This window comes from Chrysemys picta, chromosome 10 (assembly GCF_011386835.1).
Source record: "Chrysemys picta bellii isolate R12L10 chromosome 10, ASM1138683v2, whole genome shotgun sequence".
In the NCBI taxonomy this organism is placed as follows: Eukaryota; Metazoa; Chordata; order Testudines; family Emydidae; genus Chrysemys; species Chrysemys picta.
In genome coordinates, this window is record NC_088800.1 from 58,476,513 (window position 1) to 58,496,992 (window position 20,480).

Below are 20,480 nucleotides of genomic sequence, written 5' to 3' on the forward strand. Positions count from 1 at the left end.
AATTTATATATAGTGTATCTATTGCTGCGGTTATCTAAATGCACCAAGGAGTAAAGATGAATCTTACCTCATTTCACAAACCTGTCTCATGGGCTGTGGTAACAGTTCAGTTAAAATTAATATTTTTTTCTGTAGTGGCAGAGGATGATACAAGATCCCACAGCAGCACTTCCAGCTCTATAAAGATTCTCAGTGGGTAAAATGGGAAGGAGCCCCAGTTAAAAACCTGGCTGTGATAGACCATTTTCCCTCAGTGCGAATACTGGTTTATTAAGAGTTCAAACAGTCACTTACTAATTGAGTTTATTCAAGTGGTAAGTCACCAATAGCAAAATCAATTCTTAAATGTACAGACTGATCTGACACTTCAAATATGGCACAAAAACTCCACGAGCTCTGCTTATGTGGAGAGTCACAGTAAAAATGATCAAAGTGCATATTCAAGGTGCTTTAAGCCCACCTTGCAGCAGCCAGTGGCACATTGGAGACTAGTTACTTGCCTCAAGAAGAGGAAGCAAATGAACATGTTTCTAAAAGCCCTTTTAGACTCATTGGCCTAGTAAAATCATCAACCTCCACCTGATATGTTTACTAGCTTTGACAACTTTAAAATCTACTGAACCTCAGTCCTCTCTATTAAGCAACTTTCTGCACTCAGAGGGCAAATGCAATTTTTACAGCAGTGATTGGAGCCTTCAGCACCTACCATGTTGGAACATGGTTGGGAATAAAGAAGTTAGATCCTGGCACAATTAGCATATGACTTAACTCAAGTGTTCCACCTCTCTGTAGCCTGTGCGCGCTGTTGCCTTGAGGCTTTTCCTTCCAGGTGAGTTGTTCTTCACTGCCCCAGGGACAGCACAGGACCAGGTCCAGAGAGTGAGCCCAGGTTAAACTCACTTTTACTAAAAAGGGGGGCAGAATCACTTAAAATCCCCAAAGCAGTGTGTCAGCTCTAGCAACAGTGAAGAGGAGTGAGACTTTTGGGGACTGACACAGTTTATGACCCTATCAAAAATGTAATTCATCCCTCGCTGCGGCAGCCAACCAGTCATCCAAAACAGCCAGCTTGTGGCAGACAAGTTCTACCCTTGGTGAAAGAAACGCCTTCCAGCCCAAATTGCAAGAAACACTGCTTGAGTGAAACAAGCCAGATGTGACCATGTTCTAGCCACACCGCTCAACCATGGAACGTGCCATGGTGTGAGAACTGGCCCAAAGCGAGAAAAGCCGTAGGCTAGTGCATGTTGCACTTCCACTGACTTTTCTTAAGTTTTCTTCTCATTGTCTTTAATTAATCAGGCTCCGTTTGCTGGGCAGGGAATTCCTTATCCACGCACAACTAATGCAGTGAATACTGACTAATCCCCATAGTTATTACAGGCCCCTGTTCTCCATGGTAGAGCAGCAGTTGCACAGGGCTTCTCAGGTCCCCTCTCTCTCCTGAGCACCAGGCCCATGAAAGGAACTGAGATTTCTGCTTGAGAAGTGGCAAGAAGAGAGGCAGCTGCTGGGTTGAGCCCATATTCACATGTTTTGTGAATACCACCTTGTGCCCCTTCTTGCTGCTGTTCTGCACAAGTTACTAGCTTCTCATTCCAGGACGAAGCAGCCCTTGGTAGGTCCTCTGTGCTGAAAGCCAGTACCACAGCTGGGGAGAATATCTCAAGTCTTTCCTCACCTGTGAAGTTAAATGAGTGCTTCAGTCTCTGGCTGGCTTTGATCTCGAGTGTCTTCTGCCTGGTACTGCTCCAAAGTTGCAGAAGGGCATGTATGACTGGCTTCTCCATTCATTTCTTTCAGTGGATGGTACATGTAGTCACCACTTTCACAGCGCTCTGCTGCCCGGCTCCTGAGAACTAGCCTCAGGTTTCCTACCACACTGATCAAAAGCAGCAGCCCCAAGACTGAGGTGAAGCAGATCCAGGTTCTCCTGTGAGAGAGGAACGAATAACCCAGTCTCAGAAATGCAGCAGTACATGTTTTAGTACATCTGTAACTATGCAGCAGCTTTCAGGTATGTGGCTCCTGGCTGGCTGCACCACTGCTGCAGTCTAAGGTCTTGCTTCTCACAGTGGCTTAAGTGGGTGCTTTTAGCCTCTCAAAGTGGTTGCTTCTATGATTTTTTGCCTCTTCCTTTAATACTGACCTTTGGTCTCTCTCTTCCACCAATAGATCTGACAGTGGCAGACAGAAAGGCTGGGCTTAGTGAACAGCGTGTTCCTCTGTATAAAATGATTGGGGCACAGATGAAAGATGAATGAATGGCTACTGGACCCCACTGTTTCCAGCAAGTATAGGAGTGCTCAATTTGTTTCATAACTAAGGCTATGAGTTGGTCCCAGAGATTAGGGAGGTCATGGATTCTGTGATTTTAGGTGACCTCTGTGAGTGACTTCAGCCCCTAAGGGGATGGGGCTCGGGCAGCCAGCCCTGTGCTTCTGTGATTTATTGTGTATTTTACTAAAAATACCTGTGACATAATCTTAACCTTATTCATAACAAAAGCAGAATAGAGTGTACTTGAAGCCGTTCTCTCATTTCACGAACAGGAACCAGAACGTAGGATTAGTTGTGGCTCCCTACACTAAAAGTAAGTGAATGGCTTTAAATGTGGAGGCCCATCATTAGCAGTGCAGCTGGTCTAGTCTCTCCTCATCAGTAATACAAACACCATGCGATGCTGCTGCACCTGGATGGCCTGCAATTCTATAATCAAAATTAACTTGCCCAGAAACTGGAAATCAAGTACAACAAAGGGCAAAAACTAGGCTAAGGGCGTTTAATCCACTGTTTACAGGGGCTGTTTGGTTCCTTTTGATGCTGTGTGCATGGGGCTCTGCTTTCCTACACGAGTTATTTGCAGTTCAGAGCTAGTGGGGCTGGAGGACTTGCAATGCAATATTGCACTAAATGCTGCAGCATATTGCAACAACATATGTGAGACCCCTTTCTCCACCAATTCCCCATGGTGCAAACCCTGCTGCAGCTAGGCCAGAGGGGAACAAAGCTCTTGTCTTACAATTACAGAGGCCATTAACAATCTACCCCCAAGAGCTTAGCTGAAGTGAGGATGGATCATGATTCATCTCCCTCCCCAAAGCCAGGGGCCTCCCTGAGTATTATTTACAGGCTAGCTGGTGGCTGAACAGCATGTGAGAGGAGGGAGGATAGGGCACACCCTGGCCTTCCCATGACAGCTCTTGAGCATTGGTTGCCCTTACCTTCCCTTTTAGTCTTGTGCCAGAGCAGCAGGGCCCTAGCTCTTGCTTGTAGCCCCACAACTTGAGGCTGGCTTTCAAAGCCAACTTAGACACACTCCGCAGCCTAGGGGCAGCTCCCTTCTGAGAATGTTGTGCTCAACCAGAAGCCTAATGAGCTGAGTACAGAGCTTCCAGGGCAAGCACATGTACTATACACAATGAACTTTTCATACTCCATGGCCATCCTCCCCACAAAAGGCCAACTGGCGGCAGGCAGGTGCTGCTCTACCATTTGTTCATATATAACAAAACACTGCACACTTACTGTGTGAGAAGGGGTTTCTCGTCACTCCCTGCCTGAACCATGAGGAAAGCCAGACAGTGGCCAGCTGGAAGACAAGATGACAATAGGTGAAGGAAACAGGCACGGGCGGGGTGGAACTACCTCACACCGAACGAGCCCAACCGAAGCGCGGGGAAAGCATTAGCTAGCCAAGGTGGCGGCAGCTTGGCTCATAGCTCCACGAAGCTAATGACAAGTGAGACAAGCTTCGGTCTCTATGGTCACATCAGTGTCACATGGTAAAGCTGCTGCGTCGTTTAGCCAAAGAGAACCAAGCAAAGCAGCAGCACAGGACATACCTCTGGATAACTTGTCCTGCAGGCTATCCTCGTAGGTGATATTACAGCTGCCCGTCTCCTGGTCACAAGGACAGCCATGCTCGCAGTCACAGAGCTGCTGGCAGTTTGGCCCATACCAGCCTATGGGGCACTCTGAGGAATTAAGGTCAATTGATTACAAAGAAGGCAGGGTATACTCCCTGCAGGCTGAGATTTCCACATCAGCACAAGGCACATTACCTCAGCCATGCATGTCCCACTAAAGCCGTTGCACGTACAGTAATTGTTTAAATGTTTCTGAACAAGCTTTATTTCCCCAGGGTATTTTCGCAAACTTGTCTAGTCTCCCTCCCCATAGCATCTGCGCACCTAGGGAATGATTTAGAGGCCACGATTTAGTTTGGAAGGACAAGCGTTTTATGAGAAAAAGGTGACAAAAATTAAAAGAGCACAGTGTAATTAATCTGTGCAACTCCCTGCAGCAGGATCTTGAGGCAGAAAGTAAGATTCACACCAGCATTAGATGTTTTAATAAGAGCAGGTGCGGTTACACAAGCTAAAAAATAAGAGCTAGAGGCAAATCAGCCATTAAAGGGAGAGTGCAAATGTCAGACTTTCAACACTCATTGACTCACACTAGGTACATGCTAGAGGCAAAGTGTGGCATGACACCCAGAATTAAGAGGTCATGGTCAGCTGCCTTTGGCTTTGTCAGATTTACAGCTTTCTGGCTGAAACTTGGCCCATTTGTCAGGCCAGCTGTGAATTAGGTGGGAGTTCAGCTGGTTTTGAAAGCACACAGGGAAAGAGCCTGTCACTTCCAGTTACAAAAGAAAGGGTCACATTTTTAAACAGCGTTTTGTAGGTAAAAGGCAGCCCCCTAGCACAGCTGTAAGCCTGACCTTTCTGCATTAACATGACCCACATGGAGAGTCTATGCCTGGGCTTGACTGAGTCCTGTGGGGCAGAGCTCATGTCTTCCTTAGTCTGAACACAGGGTTGCTCCATACAGGACATTCAAAGCCTTCATATGCACAAACCACTACTTGGAAGAGATGTCACCTTGCTGACAGATGGCTCCTTGGTAACCAGCTGGGCAGGTGCAGGATCCATGCACAGGGTCACATGCTCCACCGTTCTGACAGAGGCATTTCTGGGTGCAGCCATCCCCATAGGAGCCGCTAGCACACGCTGCAGGCAAGCACAAACTCATCAGGGCTCTCTTACTGGCCATGCCGAGAGCAGCTGGAATTCTCTGTATCAACACGCCGGCACCCCTTCCCCCCCACTCTTCACTGAGTGTTCATTACACCGGGATAGGTCACCACAGCCCCTCCTACAAGTCAATCGGCTAAGCAACCGGCAAAGTGCATTAAAACCAGGCACGTGCCTTGTGCCAGAGTGGAGCGAACCTGCCTCAGCTGGGAGCAGGGCATGCCAGGAGAAGGAAGAGATCTGTTTGCAGGGGGCTCACGTTAAGGGTAAAAGGGGGCATGACTCTGCTCTTTATGCCTCTGATTAAGTGTCCAGAGAAGGGAGTGCCACCAGAGCAGGTGAAGAGGTTGGACAGGACTCCTACCTTGCTGTAGCTGTTTCCCTCCTCCCCTTTAATGGGCAACCGATCCCAGTGAGGAATCCCCAGCTGGTGCTCACCACGGGCTGGCTCTGTCAGAGGATAACAGCTGAGAACCTCATGGACATGGGAGGGGCCTTCAGGAAAGCTGAGGAGCCCTGCAGCTCCGGGACTATCCCCAGGCCCGGACAGGGGCAAAGACTTCCCAAGGGCTCTAGAAGGCACTTGCTGCATGGAGAGAGTTAACTGGTGCCTGCTAAAGTCACAGATCTCCTCAGCTCCCATTGATGATTTGAGCACCTTCGGCTCCAATGCCTATGAGGGGGGTGTTGCTCCCGGCGAGGCCACTGAGATGCTGCTAGCTGGGTGATTATGCTGGGTTGGGCTGTTTAATAAAAGGCTTTTTAAAAACAACTCCCCCCCCCCCACACACACACACACACACTGCTGATCATGTGTCCATCCCAGACCCATCAGCTCTCACACATGCTCCCTTCCCCATTGCTGTTCTAATGCTGGACCCCAGGGAACTCTCAGGAGGGCTGGAGAGCCAGGAGGATGGTGACATCACTGTTATTAAGGAGGTGAAACCTCAGAGAGGAAGTAATTTATTCACACGACTTAAAACTTATTTAACTACAACACTTGCGGAGAATTTATCCTGGTTTAGAGGCTGAATTCACACTTCCCATCCTGCAGACACAAAGACAGGAAGCTTACAATCTGCAGCTCTCAGACCCAGCTGACCAGGAACCACAGCTTGGAAATCCTGGCTGTGTCTAACAGGGGAAAAAATGCAGCAAGCCCATCGCAGACCACTATGTACCCTAAAGGCGCAACAGAAAAAGGACAACACACCCTGTTGTCTTTCTTTTGCAGCTCACCCTTACGACGATCTTACAGAACAATGTGGATGTTAAATAGAGTCAACAGAATCACATTTCCCCACTGCTGCAGGCATCAGGCAGACAGCGCCCTATAACAGCGCAGTCCCCTCCATAGTCATAAAAAAGATTGCGATACAAATTGGAGTTACCTTCGCTGCAGTTGCTGCCTATCCAGCCAGCATCACAGAGGCATCCAGCTGCACAAGAAGGAAACACAAATCAGGCACTGCAGCTGAGATCAGCAGAGAGACTACGGGCTGCTTGAGACACCAATGCCCCCACTTAGAACATGCCCCTGGAAATCAAGACAAGGGTTAACACACACTCCCCTCCAGGAGAGTCAGGGAGTGGACCAGCTGGGCTCATTTGCAGCTGCTGCTAGAAAAGGCTTGGCTTTCAGCAGAGCCTGGAGTCAGAGCAGTTCTCTTCTCTTCTCTAGAGAAGAAGACTTCAGTTCTCAGCAGAGCACAGGTGCCTGATACTGGAGGCATTTTCTGTATGCAGAGCATGAGTGACCGGGGAGCAAGCCATGTTCTTGAGAGGGCTGCAGTCAGTCAAAAGGTACTTTTTCTGTGGGGATTTCTGATGCTTGTGCTGGGAGCTTGTGGGATAAATCCCAGGATGATTAGAATGAAAGTCATTGGTGACCCTTAACTAGAAAGGCTCCAGTGTGGTATTTCAGCAAGGCAGGAGTGGTCCAGGGAGGTGACTGCCCTGTTGTTTTGTCATGTAACAAGCTCTGCAGTTCCTTCAGGGATACAAGGATGTGGAGGGGCCCTGGGCGGGGAGATGTTCACAAGAGGCTCTCTCTTCAGTGGTTCAGAACCTCTCTCGGACAGCTAGGAGCTCAGCCTTGTTACTGTGTGGTGCTAGGCGGGAGGGGTTCCCCTACTCCGATAAGGTGGCAGATATGACCTATGAATGTTAGCACCATTAATTGGCCAATCTCTACAGACTCAACACCCACAATAGCTGCACCTCCCTCCCCACCCACTGCCCCCCTAGCTGGTAATAATGACACACTAGCGTGTGACACTAGTAACACACCCACCCCCCGATGCAATGGGCTCACTTTGTAAAGAGGGGTGGCTTACACTCAGTGCAGATGCCATGCTGGCTGCAGTTGGAAGGCCCGCAGTCCAGGACGCTGCAATCTGGTCCTCTCCAGAAGTCCCCAGTGCACTGGCACTCTCCCAGCATGCAGCTCCCGTGCCCGCTGCAGTCTGGAGGCTCGCAAGCAGGCTCGTGGATACACATGACTGTCGAGACGCTCCGAGGGCAGCGCCACATGGCGTCGGACTTGCTGAGGACAAAAGGCAGTTCTCATGAGCAAAGGCTGGGGTGTGAAAGCTTCCCTGCTCCTATAGCCCTATGGCATGAGTGGAGGAGGGGTGAGCTGTGCAGATACTGGCAAAAAACGAAAGCCAGGATCACTGAGTCCTCCAAGAGGGAAACACACCCAGGACTCTGCTGGTTCTTGGATCAGCTGGCACATTAGTAAGGTGCATGGAGCTGTCGATCAGCTGCCAGCCACTTCATATTTGATCCCCATTTCAGTCACAGCCCCATTTGATAGCTCTGCTAGCAGCCTGATGATGGTGAGGGTTGTGTAATACCAGAGCACTTTGGAAAATTAGGTAATCACTCCAAATCCCATTAGTCACTCACTCAAAGAAACACTGTCACACGCTTTTCCTGTGCAAACTCCTAACGCTTCAAATGCTGATTATTCCCTCTTAGGTACAAGGTGAGAAGTACAGACCTCGAATATGCTAATTTAAAACAATAATTATCACAGTTACACAGCACACTTCTGCCTGAAAAAGCCAAGGCATTTCCCAAACAGACAGCCACCACCAAAATACAGCCACCTCTGGGGTGGATGACAGCTGCTAGGTAGCCAACTGGCACATAGCACATTGTGCAAAAGGAGATGGAGAACTTTAGTCTAGGCCCACCACCTACTCTTCCAAGGACTAATGGGACCCTTTATAGCATGGCAGAGCAGATAAGGTCTCTGAAGAATATTGCCTCTTGCTTGCTACTCAACTCTTCTGCCTCGGAAAGAGAGGAAGGGGGTGGAACCTGCTGGGATTCATAACTCTTACTAGTCTAGCTATCTCATGCCTGATGTCTGGACTGGTACTTTGCACCAAGACATCAAGTTATTTCTGTGACGTTCCAGGCAGGTCAGAGAGCAATACAGTCCCCCCATCCTTCCATACACACAGACCAGCATGAAGGACCAGGTTCGTTCCCGGAAGAAGCAGGTGCATTTCACAGGAAAGTCAGTGGGAGTCCAACCCACTCTCGCCAGGCCTGAGTTTAGCCCTGTGACTCTGGAGTGGTTCCCACAGAGATCTTGTCTATGTAGAGGAGAGCTCCTCAGGCAACGAACTAGGAAGCTGAGGTGTCCCCATGGTTTTCACCATCCAGCGCCTACCAGTGATCTGACGGGTAACTCGCAAGGGTTCCATTTAAAACCAGAGTGGCTGACCCTCCACCATCCAGATTGATAGCATTCACGACACCCTGCTGCTTTAGGAAGTTGGCCATTTCCCAGAGATTGAGGCTGCAAAACAAAAACCAGTTAGTGCAGTTTAACACCAAGAGATGCAAGAGTCATCTCTGGGGCAAAGTAGCAGCCTCCCTGATAATCTGGAGGGACTCTGAATTTTTGAACTGGGTTTATTCGGCACCACTTCCTGAAGCTTCTCATCGGGTCTAAAACCTGTTTAGATTTAGGATAGTCTTCTTATAGACAAAGCAAACATTTCTGCTGGTGGCCAGTGGATATAACTGATATTTAGGCTTGACAGAATTTTATTTTTTAAATATAATTTGGATGGACAATATCTATGTTTATTCTTAAGCATTTTTAATTTTTTTTTTAATCTATTTTCACAGTTGTGGGAAACTATGGGGGAGAAGGGTCAGGCAACAATGATTTAATGACAGTAGATGTTAGGCTTCAAAAAGTTAAAGCTTTATAACCATTAAAACACAAACTGTCAACATCACATGTCAAAATATATAGAGTCAAGGTCCTTAAATCCAACTCTAATAACGTCTCAAGCAACATTTTCCTACTTTGCCTATCTGGAAACTTTGATTGTCAATAGAAATATTTTTGTCAGGTTGTGTCTATGGTGGAATCGATGTTTACTGACACTTACCAAAAAAATTGAATCTTGCCAAGCCTACTCACAGCTGTGGCCCTGGAAACATAGGAGTGAAATGGCTACCCTTGGATTTTTGCACTACGGTAGCTATGACAGTGGAAAACCCCAGCCTGGGAGCACTCCACCAATGGAAAGAGTTCAAAACTGAGCTCAGATCCCCAGTGCGTGTCAATTGTACACACTAGGGTGATGCTTGTGGTTCTCATTTGATACAGCTCTACTGGTGCAGACGAGTGCTCAGACAGAACCACCAGCTTCCATGCTGCCTATCAGAAGAACCTGAAAAGGGACGGAGTCCACATAAATCATGCCTCTGTCTGAAAGATGTTATCCCTCCTAGTGGTAAATCTAAGAGGACTATCCCTGAAAGAGCTGAGAAATGTTTCCCCCTCCAGTTCTACTTCATGAACGTGACAGCACTGTGGGAAGAGTCAAATTCATTGTTTCCTCCTGTCTATTTGGCCATTTCCTCTGCTGCTTGGATGGGTCCCTCACAGGGAAAAGACACAGTTCACTATAGGAAAAGGTGACTGTAAACTCTCAAACACTGGCAGGGAAAGCTGGCAGCAGGTGCAGGGCCTGAAATTCAGGGTCCAGGGCCAGGAGGATCATCTAGTCTAGTGGTTCTCAAACGTATTTGATCGCGCCCCCTTCGTGTCTGAAGTCGTATATGTGCCCTCCACACAAGTACATATACCAATCAATGCGGTGGCGGTGCTTCCCTTGAATCAGTTTTGGCTTCTTTGTTTTTCACTTGAGTTGTTTGTTTGTTTTCCTGGTGCACGAATGCACAAACGGTCCAATGTAAAAAGAGCAAAAGCAAAACTGTGATTGTGGTCCATGCTTACAATTAAATGTGCACACCGGGTTGTAGCAAACAGACGGCAATGACTTTGTATAATGCTATGCAAGCTTAACAGAAATCAGTCAAAATGCACAGCGCCATCTAGTGTCAAATGCACAGCACCATCTGAGGGTCTGATATGTCTGGAGGAATCAGCTTTGCTAGTTATTCATTGCTGTGGGTAAAGTGTGTGCAGTAAGTGTCTACCTCCCCCGCTCTCCCAAAGCTTCTCACGTTTTACCCCCCAGAATACATTCCATGCCCCCCAGTTTGAGAACCTCTGATCTAGTCTGATCTCCTGTATATCACAGGCCAGAGAACTTCCCCACAATAATTCCTAGAGCCTCTCTCTCTTAGAACAACATCCAATCTTGATTTAAAACCAGTCAGTGATGGAGAATCCACCACAACCTGGTAAATTGTTCCAATGGTTAATTACTCTCTCAGTTAAAAAAATTATGCCTTTATTTCCAGTCTCAATTTGTCTAGCTTCAAATTCCAGCCATTGGATTGTGTTCTACCTTTCTGAGCTACACTGAAGAGCCCATTACTAAATATTTGTTCCCTATGTAGATACTTATAGACTGTGATCAAGTCATCCCTTAACCCTCTCTTTGTTAAACTCAATAGATTGAGCTCTTTGTGTCTGTCACTGTAAGGCAGGTTTTCTAATCCTTTAATCATTCTCGCGGCTCTTCTCTGAACCCTCTCTAATTTGTCGACATCCTTCTTGAATTGTGGGCACCAGAACTGGACGCAGTATTCCAGCAGCAGTTGCACCAGTGCCAAATACAGAGGTAAAATAACCTCTCTACTCCTACTCAAGAGTCCCTTGTTTATACATTGCAGGATTCCATTAGCTCTTTTGGCCACAGAGCCACATTGGGAGTTCATGTTCAGCTGATTATCCACCACGACCCCCAAATCTTTTTCAGATTAAGCACTTTAGTCTTAAACTGACTCCATTTCAAGTTGGCAGCATCCGTTTATTATTCCAAAATATAAAGCGTGGGCCTAATTTAGCCCAGTGTAGTTCTCTTTAAGCCAGAGAGTTACACCGTGGCTGATTGGGGTCCAATATCTTTAAATTCTCTCGGGTTTTATTCAAGAGCGCAGGAGGGAGAAGGAAGTTATAGACTAGGACACGCATCATACATCCAGCTTCCAGGACAGAGTATGCTTCCATTTTAAAAAGTTACACTTCTAATCCTTTTAATTGAGGTGTGGGGGAATCATGCAAATGCAGCACTGTCTGGATAGCTCTGCGGACAAGTGAAAACAATAGGTCTAACCTGTTCCCATTGAAATGAGCAGCAAAGCTATCATGAATGTCAATGACAGCAGTATCTCGCTCACCACTGCTGAGAAAGGAGAAAATTATCCTTATTCATCACAATGAAATCTACACTCTGAAGCCTAGTGATGGCAACATCAGCGCCAACACGTAATTTCACTTGAGATCATTTTAGCAGAAAGATCAAGCGTCAGTTCTTCTGTCTGCAGTAGTGGATTTAGAAGGGAGAGTGGGGTATCAGGAGCCCAACTGGTTAGACAGGGCCCTGCTAGCAGTCATGGAGCCCTGCAGGGTTGTTCTCTCATTAACTCAGAGTGCCTGACTCTGCCTCTTTATCACCACAAACTTTTATATGGTGCCTTAAACTTACACCTGGCTTTACTGAACATGGGAGCTGATGCTGTTCTCAGTACTGGCAGTGATGCCAGATCAATCCCTTTGATACTTTGCCTGCCCATGAGTTTACTAAAGAACGAGTCCTCAGCCTTACCCCCTCACATCTGTCTGTCCATCCATATGAACCAAGATCAGTCGCCCGAGCCTGTCATGTCCCACTGCCGTCCTGGCAGATATCACATTGATGAACTTGTCAAAGGACCCTGCATAGGAAAAAGGATAATTCACAGGCAGGTGAAAGAGCTGACTTTACAGACTCCTCTAGCTGGAGAAGACTGAGCATTAGTTACTAACTTAACTCCAACCTTCCCCATCTAACCTCACATAGGAATTAGGGATAAGAATTTCCATAACCACTCTTGTTACAAGAGACTGGCTGGCTTGGGGAGATTGGGAATGGAATATGGAGCCCTTCACCTCTAGGTCACGGGTTCAGCTACAGCCCAGGTTGATAGTGACTGCTCTTGTGAAATGAGTTTCTGGCTTCAATCTAGTTTTCCATGGAGAAGAATTCACACTAAAATAGGGCCCCTTGCTGGCACCCTCAGGCCAAGGACTAACTGGATATTATTATTTCTAGCACCCAAAGCCTCTAATCAAGATCTGGGCCCAACGGATGTGGATCTGGAAGACACAGTCTCTACTCCAGAGTTCACAGTCCAGGTGCCTGCTCCCCACTTTCTCAAACTTCCAGGGGAGAGCTCCAACTGTTGTATCTTGTTACAGCAGCTACTGAGGTGGGGGATAGGAAAAGACAGTGTCAAGATACTGGCTGAACATCAGCTTATGGGCGTGACCTGTTAACCCTTCCACTCCCACATATTACTAGATTGGCATGGGCGCTGGGGTGCTTTGCCTCACAACCCAGACAAAATAAGACACTCTCCTTATCCGAATGAGGCTTATTTTCAGCTCCCCCACCCGCAGCACTGGTGGCAATGCTCATGCAGCCCCGGCACCAGCAACCACTGGCACTTTAACCATTACGCTGTCTAGACCTATTCTGAGCACGGTTAGGTGGGTTGGTGTTTAAAATGGCAGCAGATAGCCCACTGCTGTCACCAGCTGTGCTCGCAGTAGCAACAGGGAGAAATGTTAATGATTCTGGTTCCATTACAATCTAGCACATGCTATACCCGTCATCCGATCCTCCCCAAGCAGTATGGGAAACAGTTTAACTCTGTCTACACTTGCAAATGCACAACTGTTTGCACATGCACCCATGGCCGACAATGAGGGTGGCCTGTACCAGTGCAGACAAAATCTATAGCTATGAAACCAGGATGCCCATTTACAACCTCCTCACAAGGCTGCTCATCAGCAGATTGGAGGCAGTAGCTTAGGATCTTTACCTGTGGTTTGAGTTTTGTCACACTCCGCTGTCTTACTCTGACCGATATAAACTTCTCCATCTCTCAGCAGCCAGACTACGCCACTTACCAGCTGCACAAATGGGTTGACTTGATCCAAAACATCCTCCTCCGACAGGTAACTGGGAGAGAGACCAGAGGAGTGAGGTGGCTCATCAAGGTGCCCAAAAACCTTTAGTGATGCCAGACTATTGCCTTGTCTACATTAGGAAATCCATTTACTGCTGACAACAGGCAGCTCAACCAGTTCTGGAAAAAAATGTGACCATATGTGTAGATCAAGCCATGTTCTGCACTGTTTCAGAAGCAATGGACTGAACCTGGCTGGCAGCAAATCTATACAACACGCTGGGTAATACCCAGGTGACCACCAGTCCCTTGTGTGTGCTAGAGCTCCTGCCATTGGTACCGCCAGGAGAGCTGAATCAGGGGAGCAGTGGTAGGGAGATTATGGCAAAACACCTTACTCTAAACAGAACCATCCCCGCAGGCAGTAACATGTCAATTTTCAAGCACAGGCAGAGCCTCGGGCTCTGTCTCCATTAGCAATGCGTCAAACCTTGTACAACAGCAGCTCCAGGTTTAAAAGAGCCTAAGTGGGCTAAGTTTAACCTGGCAGTGAAAATGAGTTGAGAATCCACATGGGCCTGGGTCAGATGGGTTTTGCAAGGCATGGAATCAGTCCCAAGACTCCTGAGGCTGTGTGGACAGACCCTGCTTTGCATTATGGGAAGGAGCCTTCATAAAAAAAACAAAAACCCAAACCAACATTCTTGGAAGCAGAGCAAATGCTGCAAAAGGCATTCACGGCTAGAACCTCCAGGCCAGCTAGTGGGTGTGGCCATCCACAAGTTCTTATTCACACAAACATTCATTGAAAAAACAAAGCATCACGAATATGAGCGTGATTAGTGGTGAGCGTATTTAGCATTGGAATGGCTCTCATGGCATTGTGAGAAAACCCTTCACAATTCATGTCAAATGTATCCCATTTGGCCCAGGGAATACAGAAAGCTTCTTAAGTTTATTTTGGAAGAATATTTTACTACCTTTTACTATCTGTGCTGGATATAATGCACCATGTACTTGAAAATCCGCAACATTCAACATATTTCTGAAGAAGGAATGTCTAATTTGTACGTTTAATATCCTGATATTTACAAACACTGATTCTTACCACTCTCCTGGAAGGTTGGCATTATCCCCTTTTGATTGGTGAGAAACGAAGGCACTGGCAAGTTAAGGGCCTGATTTCCTGAGGCACCAAGCACTCACAAGCACAGAGGAAATCAACAAACTGTGGGTATTCAGAAAGGGGAGCCACATGTAGAAATTATGAGTGACTGGCTCCAAGGCTAGTGATTCATAGATTCAGATTCCAAGGCCAGAAGGATCCATTGTGATCGTCTAGCCTGACCTGTGGTATATTACAGGCCAGAGAACCTTTCCAAAATGATTTTTAGAGCAGATCTTTTGGGAAAATGTCCAACTGAACTACAAAGCCCTGAATTAAAAAGATACATCTTAATCTTCAATAGACCACAGTGTACGTGGCGTTCCAAGTTTAAATGAACCAGTACAAGATTGGGAAAGCCTTCATAGTACCTACACATGCAACACTTTTTTTAGTAGATGGGCTCTGTTTCCCTACAATTAATTGTATGTAAAAGTGATAGTCACACAACTTCTGTGTACACAGTCCATTACAGACAGAGGAGAAATTGGTTCTACAGGCGTATGCCTAATCAGTTGCCTATGCAATGCATAGTACAGAAATTGCACATGCAAAAATGAAGGCTGTTTGGAACAGTCTGTAAATGTGATCCTTTATCTGCATGGTATTATTCCAGGAAAACAACTATTTCCGCAAAACTTTAATATTCCTTTTGTCCTTCCAACAATGTAAAATAGTAATTAAAAGGAAAATGAAGCTGCTAGGTGAATACATGAAGCCCTAGTATTGATCTTGATAAGCAGTATTCAGCCCTGGAAAAATATCCGGGTCTTTCTACAAAGCTGCTCTGATCACACTGCCAGTGCTTCCTTTCAATAAGGAGACGTAATGTCTGAGATCAGGCCAAAAGGGCCATTCTGTAATGTACGGGATTAAAAATCCCCATTGTTATAGTAGGGGACGGTCCAGAAGCCAATTCCTAGGGGGGCACTTTCTGCCTTAATGTTTATTACTGAGCCTTTCCGAAGAAGAAAATGGCACAGAAAAGCACCCAGATCCTTACCCAAACACCATGGTGCCATCCTTCCTGATGCCAAACTGCGCATTCTGCACGCCTCTGGCATTTCTCACCAGCCTTCCATCGCTCACAATGTTCCCGAGGCATTCTCCGGTGACAATGTCAAAGTAGCCACCATTTTGGGCCACTAGGCACTTGCCACGTCTTGCAGTTTCTATCACAGTGGCCTGAAGGCTTGAATTGCAACCTCCCAAGCCGCCAGGCTCTAACACAGAGAAGGTTCTCAGGGGGTTGTTCACAAAAGTAAAGTGGCCATAGACTTCCCTTCGTGTCTCGCCCTCTGGTGGGAAGTAAGACACGAATCCTCTTGTCATAGTCACAGGAAGTTCGGTGCTAGTGTTGCTGGGCCAAGTTTCATGCGTTACGTTGCCATGCACGACAGCTTGACAGTCTCTGATGTACCTGTGATGGTGACGAGGACCGTGGTAGGAAGGAGGATATGGCAATAACAAGTCGTCATTTAATGAACTCCTGAAATGAAGAGATGGGTGAGATTATGAAATCTAGTTCTCATTCAACCAGCTGTTCTGTTTTCCATCTGTCTAAGCTACTTACAGGGCCCTTTGAGCACCTCTCAGTCTTTTTAATGTGTTTAGCCTCACAACGAAGTGCTACTATCCTCATCTTACAGATGGAACCGAGGCACAGAACTACGTCTACAAAGGCTGTGGCAGCAAGCCTCCCAGCCCGGGTTGACAGACTTGGGCTTGCGGGGCTCATGCTGGAGCTCTAAAAATAAGCCTGTAGCCAGCAGCCTGAAGTTGCAGTTCAGAGTCTGAAGCCTAAGGAGGGAGTGGGCTTCAAAGCCTGAGCTCCAGCCTGAGTGACAACTTCAAAGCGCTGTCTACACAACTATTCTCAAAGCACCAAGGCAAACCCAAGTCTATCGACCCGAGCTGGGACACTCGCTCCTGCAGGCTATGTAGACGTACCCAGAGACACTGAGGCCTTGTCTACACTTAAAACTTTTGCCACTTTTAACTTTGCTGGCATAGTTAAAGTGGCAACCCCGTCCTCTCCCCACCCCCAATCCATGCAACTATGATGGTATATTGGTACAGCTTATTCCAATTCGGCTAAGTGAACTAAGCTATACCACATCTACACTAGGGCTTTGCTGGCATAACTATGTTGGTTAGAGGTGTGATTATTTTTTTCCTTTTAAACAAACATAGTTACGATAGTAAAACTTCTGAAGTACAGACCACATTAAGTGCCTTGCCCAAGGTCACACAGAAAGCATACGGCAGAGCAGTGAATGGAACCCATGTCTCAAGTCCCTAAGCTCCTATCTGATAAGGAAACTAGCACCATTTTGCTGTCACTATTGCACTACCAGCAGTGGGAGTGCTGGCATAGGCAGGGGACAGGCACTTTTTAACTATGCATCATATAAATGATCAGAGCAGACCTAGATGTCACAGTGGCAAAAATATCTGCAGCCTGTCTAAAAGGATTTGCTGAACTCAGAAGGGGGCTGTGATGTAACCTTTTAAAACAAAACAAAACAAAACAAAACAAAACAAAACAACAGTCTCTTGTGTTCCACATGCTTTGATAGATGGAAACCCCTGAAACTGGATTCCAAATTCTTTACTCAAGGCTAGTAAATAGGTTGTTACTTTGTGTTGCCTTTAGCATGAAATAAAAGGGAATAATATCTGCCACAAACACACCTTATATTTTTCTGGGGTTACCACATATGAATATCAGTCACTAATTATATTAAAAAAGACATTACAAGGAGAGTTGTACAGTAGAAATTAACTGAAATATTAGGTAACTGATACAAGGAAATCCTGTCTTGAATACCCAAGAAAGTTAGGTCTGGTCTACACTACAGACCTTTATTGGCATAATCAGCAGTGTGTAAAATCTACACCTCAAATGACTTAGTTATACCGTCCTATGCCCGTACAGATAGCACTTATGGAGACCTTTTCCCGCTGACATAGCTACTGCCTCTCGGGGAGGTAGATTCACTATGCTGATGGGATTGCAGCTGCACTGATTCAGCATTTTAAGTGTAGACATGCCCTTAGAAAAAACATAATATAAAGGAATTATACGATGAGACATACAGAACTCACTGTTTCTTCAGACTCCCAAAACCCTAGTCTATGCTTATAGAATAGTTGTGCTAGCTGTAATAGGTGTTCAATTGTTGCACTAGTCCAGGTTTGTCACCAACTTATATGGGGCATAATTTGGTTGAAATCAGTTCTGAAAAGAGGCTAGGTAGTAATCAACTACTGGCATGACTATAAAAGCTAAAACACTCAAATGTTTCTTTCTTGGCATATTCTCTCTTTCCTAGCGTAGACAAACAATAAAGTACAGTACTTAGCTTCCAGACCATAATAGTCATAGTCTCAATTCCAGGCATCTTTCTCTTCAATGGCTTTTCTGTCTCTCTTGCTTGCTTTGTTTATGCTGTGGCTCCACAAGCAGGGAATGTGTTATATTTTTGCTCCTACACTAAAGTCAGGACAGGGGCAGTTTAGACAAGGGAAGATCAGCTAAAAGTTCATTTCCCCTCTAAGCGCATGTCACGCCGGAGACAGGAGTTTCCACGAGTACTAAGTACAGCGAAGTTCGTTCCCTAGACCGTGTGAAAGGCGCAGGTCGGCCGAGACACCCCAGCCGCTGGTAGAACCCGCTGCACTATTTAGGGGAACAAACTAGACGGGAGCGGGTGCACAGAGAGCACGTGTCAGGAACAGAAAAATGCTTTTAAGTTGGCCCCATGAGAGCACTACGGGGGGGGGGGGGAGGGGTAGATGATTTTGGGGGAAGGGGGACCTGGGCTGAGTTTATTAGCGGAGAAAGGGGTGGCGGGGGGAACTGGCCGGGCTCAGTGGTTTGGGGGGCGGGGGGAATGGGGAAACTGGACCGGGGTTACCAGCGGGCGGGGTGTGCTCCCCTCCCCAGCCTGGACACCCGGGCTGGCCGGATCCGCCGCCCGGACAGGCGCCGCCAGCTGCCCAGCCGGGAGGCCAGAGACTCACCCCCCGTCACTGCCGCCGTGCGCTGTGCGGAGCCAGCTGAGCAGCGCTAAGGAAGCGGCGACAACAGCCACAGGCCGCTGCTGGCTCCGGCCCGCGCACTCCGATGCCAGCATGGAGCCCGCCATATTGAGCAGGGAGGAGGATCACATGACAGTGCGTCACCTCATGTGATCAGAGAGAGGGGGGGGGGGACAAGCTGCGGGTTGTGCGCCACCTAGTGTCAGCCCGGCCGTATCGCGGCCGCCAGCGCCCGCAGAGACCAGGCAGGCAGGAGCCTGCAAGCAGACCCTAGAGGGCAACGTTTAAAAGCGAGAGGCCTGTTCATACCCCAAACCCTGCCCCCAGAAACCCTCCATAACACCCCCCAAACTTCCCCGTGAGATTAGCCTAGAAATAGAATACTTCCCATAACCCCCCCAAAAAGATACCCATGAAACTCTATAATACTCCACAAAAACCTGCCCCCCACAAAAAAACCTTACTCCCTTCAAGTGACCGTCCCACCTCAGAATCTGGTCTCTTGTGATCCCACCACAAACTTGCTCCTTCTGTGGTGACCCTCACCTCTCCAAACCTTTCCCTGTGTCGGGACCCCCACATTGGTTCCACACCCAACAGGAGCCTTGCCGGCTCTCACAAACTTAGCTGTACTTAGAGTGACCAGGGCAGCGGACACTAGGTGCATGGGGTGCATAGGGTTTTACAGGATCCCCCATCCCCAGGTCAGATATCTGCATAATAGTTCACCAAAGGGTGGCATGAGACCAGGGCCGGCTCCAGGGTTTTGGCTGCCCCAAGCATAGGGTTACCATATCTCAAAAATAAAAAAAGAGGACCCTCCACGGGCCCTGTCCCCGCCCATTTCCTCACCACTAGCCCCGCCCCAACCCCGCCCCTTCCCCACCCTAACTCCGCCCCCTCCTCCCTTCCACTCCCAGCCAGGGGGAAAGGGCTGCCCCAGTGCTACCGGCTTCAGGGTTTGCCGGGCAGCCCCCAGACCCTGCGCCCCCAGCCGGCACTTCCTCAGCACTGTGTGTCAGTTACACAGAGCCCAAGAGGAGCAGAGCCGCTGCGCTGGAGGCTCTGCTCCTCTTGGGCTCTGTGTAACTGACACAGTGTCAGTTACACAGCGCCACCGCGCAGGGAGGCTCTGCTCCTCTTCGGCTCTGTTTAAGAGCCGGGCTGCCCGAGCGCTACCGGCTTCCGGCAGCCCCCGTGCCTCCAGACCCTGCGCCGCTGGAGCCCGGGCGGGGAAGTGCCCGGCTGGGGGCGCAGGGTCTGGAGGCAGGGGGGCTGCCCGAAGCTGGTAGCTCTCGGGCAGCCCGGCTCTTAAACAGAGCCGAAGAGGAGCAGAGCCTCCCGGCGCAGCGGCTCTGCTCCTCCCCGACTCTTCGGCTCTGTTTAAGAACCAGGCTGCCCGAGTGCTACCGGCTTCGGCCAGCCCCCTTGCCTCCGGATCCCAGCCGCCGGCCGGGCACTTCCCCTCCCGGGCTCCGGCGGCGCAGGGTCTGGAGGCACGGGGCTGCCCGAAGCTGGTAGCGCTCGGGCAGCTTGGCTCTTAAACAGAGCCGAAGAGTCGGGGAGGAGCAGAGCTGCCATTTTCCCGGACATGTTCGGCTTTTTGGCAATTCCCCCCGGACGGGGGTTTGAGTGCCGAAAAGCCGGACATGTCCGGGAAAAAGAGGACGTATGGTAACCCTACCCAAGCAGCCCAAAAAAAAAAAAAGCCGCGATCACGATCGCGATCTGCGGCGGCAATTCAGCGGAAGGTCCTTTGTTCCGAGCGGGAGTGAGGGACCGTCCGCCGAATTGCCGCTGAATAGCTGGACCTACCGCCCCTCTCCAGAGCG

The 20,480-nt window shown here is 48.3% G+C and overlaps 1 protein-coding gene across 1 annotated transcript; it reads right to left on the minus strand.

Moving 5' to 3' along the window:
• Positions 1 to 286: 286 nt before the first annotated feature.
• On the minus strand, positions 287 to 18,799 carry NAGPA (N-acetylglucosamine-1-phosphodiester alpha-N-acetylglucosaminidase). Its single transcript, XM_005295272.5, has 11 exons — positions 18,631 to 18,799; positions 15,608 to 16,093; positions 13,353 to 13,492; positions 12,095 to 12,203; positions 8,728 to 8,856; positions 7,379 to 7,587; positions 6,434 to 6,481; positions 4,887 to 5,015; positions 3,846 to 3,977; positions 3,529 to 3,592; positions 287 to 1,933 (listed from the first exon to the last, which is right to left on the minus strand). Exons 1-11 carry the CDS (start codon positions 18,753 to 18,755, stop codon positions 1,690 to 1,692), a joined length of 1,815 nt encoding a protein of 604 aa, XP_005295329.2. The 5' UTR covers positions 18,756 to 18,799; the 3' UTR covers positions 287 to 1,689.
• Positions 18,800 to 20,480: the final 1,681 nt, after the last annotated feature.